This window comes from Urocitellus parryii, chromosome 7, assembly GCF_045843805.1.
Source record: "Urocitellus parryii isolate mUroPar1 chromosome 7, mUroPar1.hap1, whole genome shotgun sequence".
Classification (NCBI taxonomy): Eukaryota; Metazoa; Chordata; class Mammalia; order Rodentia; family Sciuridae; genus Urocitellus; species Urocitellus parryii.
Genome location: NC_135537.1, coordinates 148,094,096 through 148,111,471, shown reverse-complemented (window position 1 = coordinate 148,111,471; position 17,376 = coordinate 148,094,096). Strand labels below are relative to the sequence as shown.

At 40.4% G+C, this 17,376-nt stretch overlaps 1 protein-coding gene across 6 annotated transcripts in view; it reads right to left on the bottom strand.

Annotated features, from left to right (window-relative positions):
* The window catches only part of Acaca (acetyl-CoA carboxylase alpha), a 226,922-nt gene that overhangs the window by 21,607 nt on the left and 187,939 nt on the right, over positions 1–17,376 (bottom strand). For 5 of the 6 annotated variants that reach the window (XM_077801005.1, XM_026398068.2, XM_026398066.2 and 2 more), the window contains 4 exons: positions 15,561–15,657; positions 13,297–13,432; positions 6,313–6,490; positions 4,450–4,562 (listed from right to left, as the gene is read on the bottom strand). In XM_077801005.1, the coding sequence (XP_077657131.1) occupies positions 4,450–4,562; positions 6,313–6,490; positions 13,297–13,432; positions 15,561–15,657 (524 nt within the window). Of the gene's footprint in view, positions 1–4,449; positions 4,563–6,312; positions 6,491–13,296; positions 13,433–15,560; positions 15,658–17,376 lie in introns of those variants that run through there. The other variant, XM_077801006.1, reaches the window with a different exon arrangement.

Here is a 17,376-nt window from a genome sequence, read left to right as displayed (position 1 = left end):
AAAACTTACGTTGTTTTTCATCAGCCTCCTAGCCACAGAGGCCACAGTGGCAGTTAGGACACTGCACAGTAGGTGAGAGGCCACTTCCAAGGCATGTATATTGGAACTTCTTTCTGTCCTCATCTCAACTTTCCATGCAAGGGCACCACTTTTTGCCCCAAACAAAATGGCTCTTTTTAACTTATACCTTGAATATAGATGCAAGAGATGGAAAAACATTCATGGTTCAGATGAACCCCCTGAGTCTTTGGCCTCACATATGCTAGGCAAGCGCTCTACTGCTGAGCCACAACTCCAGCCCCCCAATAGTCCTTTCTTAACTGCTAAAAAGAAGGCCTATAAGGAAGATTTTTACAGACATGTGTGTCCCCATCTGCTGCCACAAACTCCATCTGCGCCCAGGCAAGGACCAAACAAGGGCCAACAGCGGTGCTCAGCTGGTACTGCTGTGGCTTGCATCACCATCAGGGCTGGTTCTGTGTGGCCATAGCTGAGGAACTGCATGGTGGGCTGCCCAGCTGTCCATGATGGAGAACAAGGTTCCCCTAACAGACTCTTTAGCCCCGGTCCTCTCTGTATTGAGGGAGAGGGACAGTGGGGAAGTTAAAACTGTTCCACTCTCCTCTCCATCTAAATTGATTTATCATTTCTCTCTGAACACAAGAGGAGGGTAAAGATCCAGGAGAGGAGCTGAGGTCAGGCACTCGAGAGGCCAGACTAGCACAGCAGTCCTATTCCACAGCCATCCCTCTGCTCTGGGCACTGTGAGGCAGTAGAAGGATTATAGTGAGAACACAAAAAGGCCTTGGAGGGCTAGGGCTTTATTTCCAGGAAGGAATTTAATTTCCTTAAGGCAACCAAAATAGTGGGATTGTAACCTCTCTGTAATGACTCTACCAAGCCCTGATTCTGAGAATCCAGTCAGAACCAGTTGAGCTCTTTACTTGTCTTTTTGAAGTAATTCTTCCTTTTAATGTCAATCAAAAACCAATGTATGGGGCTGGGGCTGCATCTCAGTGGCACAGCGCTTGTCTAGCATGTGTGGGGCACTTGGTTTGATCCTTGGCACCAAAATAAAATAAAATAAAATAAAAATAAAAAGGTATTGTGTAAAAAATAAATATTAAAAAAAGAAACCAATGTATGCACTATTTTCACACTGTTAAAACCACAGACCTTTCACACTGTTAAAATCACAGACCTGCAAACTAGTAATTTACCACCTTTTTACCCAAACCAGGCACACAAAATGGCAAAAGGTCATTTTAAAAAATGTACAGGAGGTGGTGGAGCTATAGCTCAGTGGTAGAGCGCTTGTGTGAGGCACTGGGTTTGATCCACCACATAAAAATAAACAAATAAAATAAAGTCACACTGTCCATCTATAACTACCCCCCCGCCAAAAAAATTAAATGTGCAGAACCAAAATAAACAAATAAGTAATAAGTAAATAAAAATTCTGGAAGAAATGAAGATAACTGTTCAGAAATTAAATATTCTTCACTATCCTTAGAGAAAAAAAATCATAATTATGTTTTTGAACACAATCAGTTATGTACTGGTTTGTCGAAGAGATCTGTGAGTGCTCCCCAGCGTAGAGGTTGATTTGGGAAGAGATCAGGAATATAAGATAAAATCTACTTCTACAGCCTTTCTCCTTAAATCAGATTTTCTCAGTGCAATTGGCTTTAGATCACAAAGGGAAAGAATCCCCATTTAATTCAGATCAGGCTCAGTATTCAGCTGAGGTAAAATCTGAGGAAATCGTGAGAAGAGCAGAACATAGGGAAGGAGAATTTTATTCTTGGATTTTATATGTCTTTATTTTATTTCTTGGAAGATTCATTTAACCTCTCTTTTGCCTCAGTTTCCCAATTTAGAAAATAAAGTCATTTTCTCTCAATTTGTGAAAAGGCATTTTGACAGTCTTTGGTTACAGGCATCGTGAAAGGAGATAAAAATCACTGCGAACCCCAAAAGAACTGGGTTCATAGTATGTTCTGGTGCATGTGTGCTAATCTGCTCTGTCATCAACATACCTTGGTGTATGATTCCTCAAAAACTGCAAATGCCAGAGAGTTGGATCCACTTTTGTATTTTTTAATGTGGGCCCAAGCCACAGAGAATTTTTAATACCAAATACGGCCATCACTGTTCCTGATTATGATTGAAAAGAAATAACGCCAACCTCCATGTTTGAAAAATGCTTTGAGATTCAAAGCAAAGGCACATTCATCTGATCCTCACATTAGCTAGGTGGGAGTGTTATCCCCACTTTATAGATGAAGAAACTTATGTTCAGAGAAGTTCAACAATTTTCCGGCTAGCAACATATCCAAGACTTGCACACAGTTATTTCTATTCCATATCCAATGCTCATGTTCCCAAGCTGCCCTGGGCCAAAGCCTGCTTCGCTTTCAAAGACTACAGATCCCTTCTTGAGTACCACTTTGGTCAAGGTTAAACAAATATGATTTTCTTTAGTGTCAATAAGAAATTGATAATGAGATGATTTGTAACAAATGATTAAACGGCCATCACTTGGGAATCTCCTCCCTCTCCCCTTTGTGTGCCTCAAAAGTTAAGAGGTGCTGGGTGAAGGTGGGAGCAATATCACTTTACTTGAAGAGAAGGAAGCTCCAGCCCCACACCCCTCACAGTTCAGTTGTTCTGCAAACAGATGTAGAAAGGATCCCTCTTCCCACCACCCAGTTACTCTGAAGGGATGATAACAGCCATTGGGGGGTTAAAAAGAGGCAGTGAACCCCCAGTTAATGAGTAGGAATTCAGCAGGCAGTGTAAGATAAATGGAGCTCTCTCTGCTTCTGCTAGAGTCAGCATGAACTGCGGCCCTGCGGCTTGTTTGTGGCAAATGGAGTGCGCGAAATATCAAAGGGCAGTGATCCAGAAGAAGACCGACTTTGACAAATTTTAAATTGGCCAGAAAGAAAACCAGGAGAAAAAAAAAAAAGGAAAAAAAAAACAGAAAGAAAGAAAGAAAAAAAGAAAAGAAATTCTGTAATTCACTGTGTCCTGCAATTGCGGCACTGCTGTCTTTGTACAGAATTAGTGGTAGAAACAGCAGCAACGATCGCTGGATGCTGGGAGCAATTATGAGCCATCTAAGTGAGATGCTTATCAGTGGCTGAAGCTTTTAGAGCTCTCTCTATGTACAGTTGTAAGTAACTTGCTCTGGAGCTGCAGTTACTTTAATTAAAGTGTATGGGGTTGGTCAGAAGTAATTATCCTGTTTGGAAAAGAAAGGGGAAAAAAAAAAACCTCAACAATTCTGGGTGGCAATAGATTTTCGAAACAACTTTGCCAATTTCTTCTTGTATGTGTGCATTTCCCATAAACGGATCAAGCTGCAGTAGGTTAGAGTTACTGGTGGCAGTTACCTAAAGGCAAACAATGGGGCAGAAACAGAATTTATTGTAACCCAAGTCACCATGTTAGGCAAGCAGCCTGGCTTGGGGTTCCAACTGCCTGGACAGGCAGTCTTCACACTACAGGCAAACATGGCAGTTTTTTCTGTCCCTAGATGGGGAGACATGGAGTCCACCAATGGTATTTAGCAATTAAATTACTCTTTGGAACAAAAATGAGCTAACATCTCTCTTTTGCTCTTGTATTCACTGAGAATCACTATATTTTAAAGATACTTTTTCTGTTCTTTTAGAAAAACCAAACCAAACCCAAATAGCCAACAAAAGAACCCTAAGCGATTATCTTTACTAACATAGCAAGGGGCACAATGGGAGACCTGAGCAGAAAAGCAGTTTTTTATACTCGTTTGGTCTCTAGACTCAACATAGGGTTCCCAGTTTAGTCCTGTTGAAGTCACAAGTGCCTTCCAAAATCTCTGAAAATAAACAAACACAGAGTAATGTCTGGAAGCATCAAGTGCGGACACTCCCGGGGTGATAGCTATGGCAGTCACTGCTTGGAAGCACACAGTGCACAACCTTTACTTCCATTTCTCTAGCCCAGGATGACCCCAAAACATTGCCTAAGTAGAGACTCCAGCTTTTCTATACATGACACTGACTCTCACATCCCTCAGAAAAGAGACAGGCTGTCCAAAGAGACAAGCAGACCAGGACATATTTAAATCCCACATATTCTCCGCCTGATTAGCCTGCCCTCAACAGCAACAGCTAGCTGGGCATTCTCAGTAAGAATGTCCTAGAAAGGTGGGCTACTTGTAACTGTGAGAAAATATCGAAAAGAAAAATCGTGTGACTTTTGCTTTTTTTAGAGAGCCCACTTTCCCTCCTATTACACACACTATTTCATTCTACCAGGATTCTTACCATATAGAGGACAGTAAATAAAGATTATCATGAATTTGATCAAATGCTTCAGTGCCTCCTCCCCTGGCCTATGAATGCACTCATTACAAATCAGCTGAATGGCTCATTGATTTGCCAGGAGGACAAGCAGACATACCCAATCGCTCAGCCAAGCGGATGTAGACTGGGTCCACCCTACGCATGGTTTTCACCAGATCCTTTTTGCGGAATTTGATTTCTACTGTCCCTTCTGGCTCCAGAACAGATCCCCTGGATCAGAAAGAAAGAAAACAAAACAGAAATAGAGGCACTTTAAAGGAAAGACACAACAGAATGAGGCCAGTTACAATTTGTGGACCAGGAAATAGCTTCATTATGGTTTTGCCCACCCATGGTTCACAAAAGTCACCCCAGGGAGAAAGGAAAGCACCAGAGAAGTATCTAAGTGAGGTATGAGGAAGGCCTGGCAAAAAAAGCAATTAAAATAATTCTCATTAGCCGACAGTTGACTTCCATTTTAAAAGGAGAATACAGATTCCACCAATGATAGCTGATAAGGGTGACAGGAATCACATTATTTTCAAGGGTGGGGGGTGGGGAGATGCTGTAGGCACAGGGGTAGGACAACCACTTCCAGCACTTAGGCTGAATAAGTGAGGGGTTGATGTTGATCACCCTACACCACAGCTGTCAGTCTGCTAGTAGGACTTGGATCAGACAGTAGACCAGGCAAAGCAGTAGGTAAAACATTCTTCCCACTGCTAAGAGAATGTGCAAAGTGAAAGGTCTCAGGGTTGCTTTTAGTGAATACCAGTGGGAATACTAACGGTGTTCTATCACCAGTAACTTTGTTCTAAACACCTTTAAAAAAGAGATTTTAGTATTTTATAAAAAATTAGAGCTGATGCCTACTATGCGAATGGCATATCTAAAATCCTCACAATATTTTGCTTAGTGAACATCCACTGTGATATAAGATGTTGCTATTATTTGCCTTTTACAGGTGAGAAAACTATAGTACAGGAAGTTAAGAGACTTGCCTAAACCTGGCAAGTGAAAGGATTGGACTCTCCAGAGTCTGAAGAACAACTCTCTCTGATCTGAGATCTGATTAGGGCCTGGCTTAGGCTGTAAAAATAAACCCCTCAATGTAGAACACTAGCCTAAGGATTTGATGATAAAACTACTGGTATTTTCCTAAACAGCTTTTGAATTAGAAGGCTGAATTTTTTAGAAAAAGGGAATAAGAGATGTTCTAATAAAATGATTGGATGTAATAATGCACATAGAAAATGTAAAGGAGATGGGCTGTGGAATTCACCTCCTTAAGAAAGGGTTGAGAACACATTATGAAAAGATGCTGGGTTTGATCTGTTTTACTTAAATAGTTTCAGGAACTACCTTTCAACAAACTTGGGCTTCTCTCTTGAAGTTTTTTGGGTGCTACAAATACTGTGTTCTCCAGCCTTCTGGAATGCTAGAGCAGAGTCATAGGCTCCAAAGGAATGAAGAAGCTTTGGTTTGGAATCATAGATGAGGGTGTTGTGGTGCACATCAGTGACCAGCCAGCTCATTCAACAGATAATAAGAAACAGCCCAGGAAGTGTGAAGACTGCTCTGTTTCCTGATCGTCAACCCCTAGAACTTCAGATTTACAGGCCAGTCTTTCCATGTCAACTCACTCTAAGTCCCCTCTGCCACACACCTAAAAAAGAGACGATGAGTAGGCACATCTGAATAACAAGTGGGAGGAGAAATTTCTCTGAGTTTGGAGGTTCTGGAAGGGAGGACTAAATAAAAGAATCTGGGATGGGGGAATTATACTGAGAAAGCCTGACTCTAGCCTGGTTTCCTTCTCATGCCAGCAAACACTATTTAGAAAGCCTGTTTTTCTGTCCTTGGAGTCCTTTGGGAATGGACAGATTCAATGAAGTTTCCTTGGTTATAATTTTCTTCAGGAGGAAGCCAACAGCTAGAGGATCCTGAGAGAAAGTGAACAGAAATCAGGAAGGCACGCTACCTGCTTTCTCGGTCAGCATACATCTCCATGTGCCGGGGGTTGATGGTGGGGTCAATCACAACCCAAGAGCCACCCCGCAGCTCGGCCTGGGGAGGAATGTAAACCATCACAGGTTGGGAGCACTCCCGCAAGCTGTCCACGATGTAAGCACCAAACTTCAGCACTTGATCATACATATCTGCAGAGAATGAGACAAATTAGAAATCATGAAACTTATCTTCCCCAAAGTAGTGCTGCCAAACATTGTTCACACCATGGTATGTGCAGAAAAAAAAATTGTTACTGCACACTGTGTCTCCAAGAGAGGCTGCTCACTGCTGAAGGTGACAGGTTTCAGACACCTCATGTCCTGTGTGGCCACCTTAAAGACTAACGGGATTGGTTTCTTTCCCTGTATCCCACTCAAGACTCTGGAGGATCCTCCAAAGTATAAGAGAGAATTGTACTGTTTTTCATAAGACAGTGTGCAAGCCCTCCAGACAGCATATCCATTTTACAGCATCCCTGAATTTCTGTTCTCAGGTTTCACCACATTAATTCATACTTGCTCTACAAACGTTGAGTATTTTTCATGTCAATATGTGATCTCTCCCACTACATTAAGTTTTCTGAAGGAAGGAACTATTCTAGCTCTTTTCAATTCCTCTCATGATTCTTAGCATACGATGAGCTCTTAAAATGTGCAGCTAGTGGAAATGGATCCTTCAAAAATTTATCTTTGAAAACTATTTTTCATCTTTGTATCCCCAGTATCCTACCCAGTGCCTAGAACACAGTTAGTGCTCAATAAGTATCTGCTGAATGAATAAGGGAATGAATAAGCATATAACATACTTTGGAAAAAATGTAACAAGAAAGAAAAACAAATTAATTCTTTAATAGTTGAATTTTTATAGCATATCAATGAGAGAAAATTAAATATAAATGTATAGAAAATATCACACAGCCACATAAAGTGCCTAGTTAACTCTTCATTCTGCTAAAGAATACTTTAAAATCTCCTGAAGGCCAATAGTAGCCTGAAGAAAAGGACTGCTAGTGCATAAATAAAGTGAGCCCTTGGAAAGCTAGATGAGCTTATTTATTACCCAAACTTTTTCTTTTGGAAGGCAATTAGGATTGAACCCAGGGTCTCACACGTGCTACGCAAGCGCTCTACCACTGAACTACATCCCCAACCCTTTTATATTTTTTGAGACAACGTCTCACCAAATTGACTAGGCTGGCTTGGAACTTGTGATCCTCCTGCCTCAGTTTACCGAATAGCTGGGATTACAGACGTGCCACTATGTCTGGCTTATTTCCCAACTTTTTTATGGACCACTATCCATTTCCCAGTTCCCTAAAGTATTGCTAAAGTCTTAGGTTTATGATTCCAGGTGTTTAATGGGTATTTCAGTAGAGCCACAATGGATCTTTTCTAAACACCAAATAACAGGTTTAACTGAATTCAAACTTTCCTATCAAAGAGAGGATCTCAATTTGGAATAAATCAATTCTGGAAATCCAAGGCAAAGAAGCATTTTTCAGGAAGTTAAGAGCAAGCCAAATAGAAATTGCTTTCATTGTAGTTACTGGCAAATTAAACCGCCACCTTCCCTAAAGTAAAAATGACTCTATATACAAACTATCAATGTGCACAGTCCACTCCATGGCACATGCCTTTCTCCATTGACCCAATCTGGGTTGTAAAGGCTCCAGAAATTTCAAGTTGCCCAGGAAACATACCCTACTCTACATGGAATGTGTATGGTTATATACTCTGTATATATGATCAGAGCAAAGACATTTATTCCTTTGGGAGGAAAGTAAAGACCAAAAAAATTTACTGCTAATTATACAACTGCTGTATGAAGAGCAGGGAATAAAGGACTTTAAGCGCTTTACGCTAATTCTGTGGTTATGAAAATAATTGCTCAGTTCAAATTATTTTAACTAAATTAATTCTTTAGTGGATATTTCAACCAGTGCTACATAATAAAATAATTGTCTAATTAGCAGTACATTTTTCAGTGTTGCCAAGAGTACAGTTTCAGAACAAGTAACAGAAAGGAGTGGCCCTTGTCAGTATTGTGCAGAGAAGAAATGGAAGGTGTAGATAAAAGGTGAAAGCAAAATAATAGAAGATTGCACAAAAAGTCATTCTACCTGCAAAAGGAAGAAAAAAAAGTTACAAGTAAATGAAGACAAAGCTTCCAGCCTCTTTATTCATTTATATTTGTTAAAAACATATCTAGCTGGCATGGTGGCACATGCCTCTAATCCCAGTAACTTGAGAGGCTGAGACAGGAGGATTATAAATTCAAAGGGCCAGCCTCAACAATTTGGGGAGGCCCAAACAACTGAGTGTGATCCTATTTCAAAAAATGAAAAAGAGCTGGGGATGTAGCTCAGTAACTAAGTGTACCAGGTTCAATCCCCAGTACCAAAAAACAAGCATATCTATACTAAAATTTATCTCTGTATTGTATTGAACAGATCTAACTCCTAAAAGGGGAAGACTTTTCTTAAAATTTATTTTCCTTTCTCCCCCCCCACTGCCTTTTTTTTTTTTTTTTTTTTTTTTTGGCTGTACTGGGTAAGATTAACCTAGGAGTGCTCTACCAATGAGCTATCTCCCGTCTTTTTTTTTTTTTTTTTTAATTGAGATAGGATTTCACTAGCTAGCCCAGACTGGCCCCCAATTTGAGATCTTCCTGCCTTAGCCTCCTGAGTAGCTGAGATTATAGGCTCATTCACTTAATTAAAAAAAAATAAAGAAACCCAGTTGATTTCATGCTATATGGAAATAGTTTAGAATAAAGTTGAGTGTGTGTATATTTTTCATTTGTGTGTAATGATTTTGGTTCCTCTTTTTTGACATCATAGCTAGCTTACTGTGTACCAGGGATCATGACGGCACATACACATATGAATCATTCAGTCATAAGAACATCATCTAATTTATATATCCAAATTATAGGTGAGTAAATGGAAGCTTAGTTAAATAAGAGTTATGTGGCAGAGAGAAGACTGAAACTCAGGTCTTTCTGGTTCTAAAGTCCACATTCCACTACCTAATTTTTACTCAGGTTCTTATTGTTAGGAAAAGAGCACCAGGTTGATCTCACCTGGAACACCAACAGACCCACAATGCAAACATCAACACCTGCATCAACATAAAGCAGGCTATTAAAATATAAACAAACATAAACAAACTCTACAAATCAATATGCTTACACTGGACTCCAGGTATCCCAAACTACATATTTTGAAAGGCAGGTTGAAATACTTGGCAACAATCTGACATAAAATTGTCTAAAATCCCTTCCTATTTGACAGACAGAGTGAAGACACAGTCAAGAGTAGCAGGGGAGGGGATCCCCAAGGGTTTACACTAGAAATCAATCTAGGGAATTTCAAAGCTATGCATATGTTGTCAGTTCTCAGGCCCTGAGAAATGCAACTGGAGTGGAATATATTGATAGGTTCTTCACCAGAGAGGCAGGAGCTTAGAGTTTTCTAGCATTCTGGGTAAATAAAGCACATCTGCATGAATGGTGATCACAAATAGCCTTTGGAGCATGTTCTCAGCATCCAGGCACCAAACCTGCCTAAGGCTTTCATTGTTACACAACATGGATAAACTGTGGCAGCCACATGTACCAACAAGGAAGCAGAGTGACTGAAAATGCTTCCACAGTGCCCCACACTCTCAAAACTGGAATAGAATAGATCTTGTTGGCTTGGGCAAGATTATCTGTTAGAAGCTGAAGGTAAACATCAGGCATACACAAGCTGAATATACATAATGTCTCTCACGAGTTCATTATGGTCAGCAGACACTGTATTTCAACATCCAAATAATTCAGAGACTTTAAAATAGACTTCATTCCAGTTAAAGTTTTCAATAAATGTGTTTTTTTATTGTTATTTATAACCTGTCCCAGGAAAAAAATAATAAGTATAACATGAAAAGCCAACTGAGAGTGACCCTGTAGCACCAGCAGTGAGGCGGCTTAATATCACTGGGATTTGCATCCTATCAAGCTATTCATGCTGAGGCTGGGACCCTGGTGCTAATTTCTAGTAAATTTCACGCTTGATGTCTCCCTGTTGTGGGTCATTGCCGGTTCGTCTAAATAAACTGCTTCCAAATGGCTCTTCCATCTAAATATTCAGCCAGTTTTTATAATTTAATTTTGCATTATGCTGAATAGCCTTCCAGCCAGATAGAGCTCATTGGAAAAAAAGCACCAATACCATCTTGACAAGCTTTTATTTATTTATTTATATTTTTACTGCTCGAATTAGACCTCCTAGGCCGACTAGTAAAGAGTTTTTTTTTTTCCCCTCCACTAATGTCAATTTTCAGCATAGCAAGAGCTGTCTCTAATCTTTTCCTACTCATTACACACAATTTTGGAGTCATTTTACCCACAGTGCAGTCGGCTCCTGGCTGTGTGTTTGTGTGCACTGAGGGATGGCATAATTGTTTATTTTCCCTCCCTGCATAATCCCTAGCCAGTATTGAAACCAAAACTGCAAACATCTCCCCAAGGGATGTGGAGAATGACAAGAGGCTCTCAGTTTAGGTCCCTTTACATGAGATAATATGCAGGAAACATCCTGACCTGTATGTAAATATGAAGGGTGCTGTTCTCCCCCTCCTACTTCCACATAGATCTCTATCTTCCCTAAAGCTTATCTGTCTTATGTGATGTGTAAACAGACTCATTAGTACCAAAATTCAGAAGACAAAACTGGTCCTGCTCTATATTAAGCCAAGAACTCATTTCTGACCAAGGGCAGGAAAGAAAAGGGAACAGGCACTTGTTATTTAACAGGTACAGAGTGTAAGTTGGGGATGATTAAAAAGTTTAGGATATACTAATGCTGGTTACACAATCTTGTGAATGTATTTAATGCTACTGAACTGCATACTTACAAATGGTAAATTGATAAATATTATGCAATATATATTTTACCATAATAAAATATATATTCCTGAGCTCTTGAAATTTCTTTTCACAATAATCAAGGATATCCCCAAAGGAAGGGGAAAGCAGGTGGGTCATAACTTTCTCCAGAATGTTCTAGGATCTGGTTCTGGTTCAGGGCTTGCAGATCAGCCAACTGAGTTTTAAGAAGTCAGTCTACAATACTTCATCACTATATTACTCTCCCAAGTGTCACTGTTTAGCTAAACCATCTTGGGAAATTCACTTACCCTCTATCCCAATTTATGTAAAACATGGATAACAATATAAGTTACCCCTTAGCAGTGCTGGTTGTGATGACTGTGCCCCATGCATGCTAGGAGAGTGCTCTACCTCTGAGCCACAACTCCAGCCCCACTCAGTGAATCTTAATTGTTGTTGTTCTTATTGTCACAGGGCTAGCAGCCAATCTGGGCCTGAGCCAAAAGATGTAGCAGAGTTGAAGCTTTTCCTAGAAGTGACACTTCTGAAACTTTTGAACTCTGAACTCTAGTTAGCATATCATCTCCAGGCTGACTCATCAAGACTGCATTTTCGGCACTGCTTCCCGGTCAGGGCTTAACATACATCTTACAGTCAAGGAAGTGGAGATGGAGTGAAATCTGATACTATGTGAACCTCAAATACAGCAATGAAAGGGTGTTAGGTCTCCCTCCCACTGGCTTCCACATGATATTATCCCCTTTTGAACACCCTGCTATTGTGTTATCACTTTGCCATTCTGCCCAGGACATTTTTCCTGACTTCTTGAGGTAATATCTGTTTCTTACTTATTTTTGTTAGCTCTGAGGTGGTTGACATAGTTCCTTGCACTCAGAAACTCAGTAAAGATATGTAGGATTGACTTGTTTAACCTACACTCTCAATGTCTCACAGTATTTCCACTGATTTATTATCTTGGTCAAAAAATAATTCACCTTCACAGTTTAAAAAAGTACACAATTTATATGTATAGTCAAATCTCCCCCAAGAAAAACACAAAAACACAAAATGTGGTAGTTCTCTAGCAAATAAGAATTTTTTCAAATTAAAATCAACCAAATAAAAATTAACCTAGTCTACATTTTACAAGGCAAGCCTGATCATACAGGGCTCTTTCCTAGCCAGGCAAGGGAAAATCACTGGGAAAATGATAAATACCTCTAACCACATGGCTGATGATCTATAAAAGGGGAACTTCCCTAGGTGTGTCAGCTCCTTCCTCCCATTCTCCTAATCCTTCTACTATTTCTGAATCTTGAGATGAATGAGATTTGTACCCATCAGCATACTCTCTCAGCCTCCAGATGTATATAGAGTCTGCCCTTAGCCTGGCCATGGATCTCTGCATTGGAGAGGACACTTTACCACTATAAGAGGTGGAGTGTTTTCTTTGGCCCTCCATGTACTGTCCATAGTGGCTTTGCTCATTGGAGGTTTCTCATTTAATGGTGATATGGACTTCCTAATCACTAAGCAATTCCCATAGCACAGAGTAGAGCCTTTATAATAATGGTCTAATCTGCTAGAGCCACTGGCCCAGGGCTGTTGGTGGATAATAATAAAATGTATCACAAATTACCACAAAGAACAGCCTCTGGTACAGAATTTGTTCATTTTCTTCTAGTTTGTGCTAATTTCAGTATCTATCTTAGTCAGTATACAACACTAGAAAGTAATATGAATGAAGAACATATCCAGAAAGAGGGACAGGGACAAGTACAATCCTACTTTCTAGGACCATCAGAACGGTACAATATCTACCTATGAAAGCAAAATCTACAACAGTAGCCCACCTTCGTAACTAACAGATTATTCTGTAATTTGGTAAGGAATAATAAAACATACCATATTTTTCCATTTGAATTGCAATTCAGAAGGAATCTTAGAGTAGCATAATCCCCCAAAAGCCTAGGGTGATGGGCTGTCATCATACCCCCAGAATCTGCAGGATCTACTCCCTCCCCATGTCATGTGGTATCCAGTAATCAGTGTTGTCCCTCTAGCCCACAACCAAGTTAGTCACCTTTCATTCCACCAGAGAAGCCTCTCCAGTTGGCAAAGACCATCAAGGGCAGCCCTTCGCGGTTGAAGTCCTTGATAGCCTGATAGGTCTTAAACGCAGAATCTGGGAACCAAACCTGGCCAGCTTGCTGAATTATCTATTGGGGAAAGACAAAAAAGAAGATAAAATTAACAACACAGGGCTGGGGTTGTAGCTCAGTGGTAGAGCATTTGCCTGGAATGTGTGAGGCCCTGGGTTTGATCCTCAGCACCACATATAAATAAATAAACAAAAGATTCATTGACAACTTAAAAAAATTAATAACACAGCTTAAAGGAGAACTTCTCCAAGGTGAACAAGATTTTATGTATTGAAAAATGAAAAGTCAAGCTGAATGGGGTGGCATATGCCTGTAATTCCAGGTATTTGGAAGGATGAGGCAACAAGATCACAAATTCGAGGCTAGCCTTGGCAATTGAGTGAGACCCTGTCTCAAAATTAAAAAAAAAATGGGGATGCTGGGAATATAGCTCAGAGGCAGAACACATGTGCAAGGTCCTGGATTCAAACTCAGCACTGCAAAACAAACAAACCTGAAAATTCAATCAAACCAAATGAAAACTAGTTTATCGGGGCTGGGGATGTGGCTCAAGTGGTAGCGCGCTTGCCTGGCATGTGTGCGGCCCGGGTTCGATCCTCAGCACCACATATAAAACAAAGATGTTGTGTCCGCCGAAAACTAAAAAATAAATATTAAAAAAAATTCTCTCTCTCTTAAAAAAAAAAAGAAAACTAGTTTATCAAGGTCATTTTTGGGGGGGATGGGAGTGTATTATAGATTGAACCCAGGGGTGTTCAACCACTGACCCACATTCCCAGCCCTTTTTATTTTTTGAGACAGGGTCTCGCTGAGTGGCTTAGGTCTTCAATAAGTTGCTGAGGCTGGCCTTTAAACTTGAGATCCTCTTGCCTCAGCTTCCCAAGTCGCTGGGATTATAGGCATGCACCATCTCTTCAGTCTCAACATCAACAGAGTAGTATTTACTTAAGTAAGAAGAGAAGAACTCCCACAATACAGGAGGGGAACTGATAGCAGTATACCCCCAAGACCACTTTTGAAGAGAAAAAGAAAGGATCCTGGACCTTTTAAATATTCTTCTTTTTGAGTGTTCCTTAGAAAAAAGGGGGAAACCTAACTATTACTAATGAGAGAATATAGGCCTAGGAACCAACCTCCATTCATAATTCTGTTATTTATTTATTTTTTAAGGCAGATCTGGTAATGGAACCCAGGGTCTCATGCTAAGTGCTCTACCACTGAGCCACATCCCCAGTGCTCATTCAATCTTCTTGAAGGCAACTTGAAATTGGCACCATGGCACATGCCTGTAATCACAGAGACTCAGGAAGTTGAGGCAAGGGGATCCTAATTTCAAGGCCTCAGCAACTCAACAAGATCCTATATCAAAATAAACAATAATTTAAAAATGGACTGGGGATACAGCTGAGTGGTTAAAAAAAAAAGAGGGGTAGTGAGTGGTGGTGGGGGGGTTGTGGTGTCCATGCCTGGAGATAGGGCAGACTGCATTACCAGTTCTAATTGTAGCTCTTCCATGTGTGTGTTCAGAGAATCTACAACAGATGAGCTTCAGTGCTATCTCAGTTGCTTTTCTGTAATAGCGTCTCTCCAACAAAATCAGAACATTTTCTGATTTCAGTAAGAACAATGTAAAGGCCTATTTCATTTGGAGGATAGAATTTGACTTGTTGTCTATCTAGAGTCATCTTAAAAGTGAACACATGAGGGCTGGGGATATGGCTCAGTTGGTAGAGTGCTTGCCTTGCATGTACAAGGCCCTGAGGTCAATCCCCAGCACTTAAAAAAAAAAAAAAAAGTGAACACATGAGTCAGGCATGGGAATACACACCGATAATCCTGGCAATTTGGGAGGTTGAGGCAGGAGGATTGTAAGTTCAATGCTAGCCTCGGCAACTCAGTGAAGTCCTAAGCAACTCAGCAAGACCCTGACTCAAAAAACAAAAAGGGCTGGGGATGTGGGTCAATTATTAAGCACCCTTGGGTTCAGTCTCCTATACCAAAAAACAAAAAAAAAAAAAAACCCAAAAAACCCAAAAAACAAACAACACACACACAAACAGATGATGGTCTAAAATCATTCAAGGTTGCTGCTGCCCTTTCCCTTTAAAATTGTCCCTTGTATCCTCAGGCACTGAAGGGAAACAAGATCTAAGCACAGCCACACAATGTACTCTAGGTGACCTACCTTGGCTTCAGAATCCAGGTTTGCAGGATCAGCTGGGATACTTAGTTCTACTGTTCGAGTTTCTACGGCAACTACTCCCACAGGTATTCCTCCTAGCCTGATAAAAAATGAGCCACATCAGAACCCAATGCATGTAGAAATTATAGCTAGTCGTTTATTTTCCAATCCCACATCATCACTGGGACTAAAACTAGAAGCAAATCAGACAGCAGGGGGGAATCTAACTTCTAGGGGCTAAATGTGAGAATATGGATTTAGTATTTATTCTGTAAATATGGTGGGAAACTATCCTTGGAATCACTCCTATTCTGGATAGCCCCAACAGGGCTGTAACAAGGGGATCTTCTATATTTAGACTCATTTCAGTGCACATACAAATCTACCAAATGAAGTTTCTCTATTCACTCTAGAGCATCTCTTGGTGAATATGGAGGGAAATGGTCTGGAAGGTAGTAGGAATCTGAAACTTTTGGAAACTTTTCATGAGTCCTGGTCCTGTGAAAATACAACTATAGTTTTCTTTTCTTTTTTTGGTGGTATTTGAACCCCAGGGCCTTGTACATGCTAGGCAACTACTCTATCCCTGAGCTACATCCGAAGCTCTTTTAATTTTTGTTTTGAGATGGGGCCTCACAAAATTGCCCAGATTCACCTTGAACTCATGATTCTCCTGCTTCAGCCCCCTGAGTAACTGGGATTACAGGTATGCACCACCATGGCTGGTAGAGCTGTAGTTTTTATGGAATATGAATAATGTGGTGCAAGATTTGAGGGTACAGAAGGTTTTACCACTGGGTGTGTCAGTGGGGATTGTGTATAGGTGTGTCATGAGAATGATGAAAAATATGTACAAAGAGTAGGGAAGTGGTTTAAATGGGCCCTTAAGTTTTTCTTTCATGGGAAAAGAACAATGGGACAGGGACAATTTCAGAAATCATTCTGAATCTACACTGGAGGCATATATTTAATCTCAAAGCTAAGTTAATTAAAAAACCTGTTCAGGTACTTAATGTTTCTACATTTATACTCCATGAGACGCTCTAAACTTAGTCTTCATAAAGACTTCCTAGGAAAATCAGAGAGCAGGAGAGGAGAGGGGCAGAGATGGGGGAAGGAAGAGAGATTGAGGGAAGGGAGAATACAGAAATGCAAAGACAGGGTGAGTCTTTACTCTGGAAAATGTGATTCAATCTTCACTCTCAGTTGCATTACTTGGGCCTAGGGCTGGGATGGGCTAGTCTCTTGTTCCCCACACCATCTCCATAACAAACTTTTCCATGAAGGATGGTCTTGGGTTGTTACATTGGCTACTGGAAATGGATTCTTGTCATCACAACAGGCCTAATGGGGGACTGAGTGGAGACCACCCACCCCCTTGTCACTTGCCCGCACTGAATCAGAATCAAAAGCCCTCTAGACAACCAGACAACGAGCAGGAGGTACACAGGAGGGCTTAGAAATATTTCTGCTCACAATGATTAACAATCCAACTGGAAACTTGTAATTGCAAAAGCCACCCTAAATCGGTAACTTATAACTTATATATTAGGGCCCATGTGACCTAATAAAGAACATCTTTATCCGAGTATTACAGTTATTTATTGAACTTGAAAACAGCTCAGAACAACTTCTGTTTTCTATTATACTTCATATAAATTTTATCAGGCTAGCACATGAAGATGCTACATCTTGTTTTATAGTGTGTCCCTGGACAAGGTGCCATGGAATAATAAAAGACAATTTACAGCCAATAGCACACGTATTCCAAACATACATACCAAAGATGAGTTTTGGCAGCACTTACAGTAACAATCCC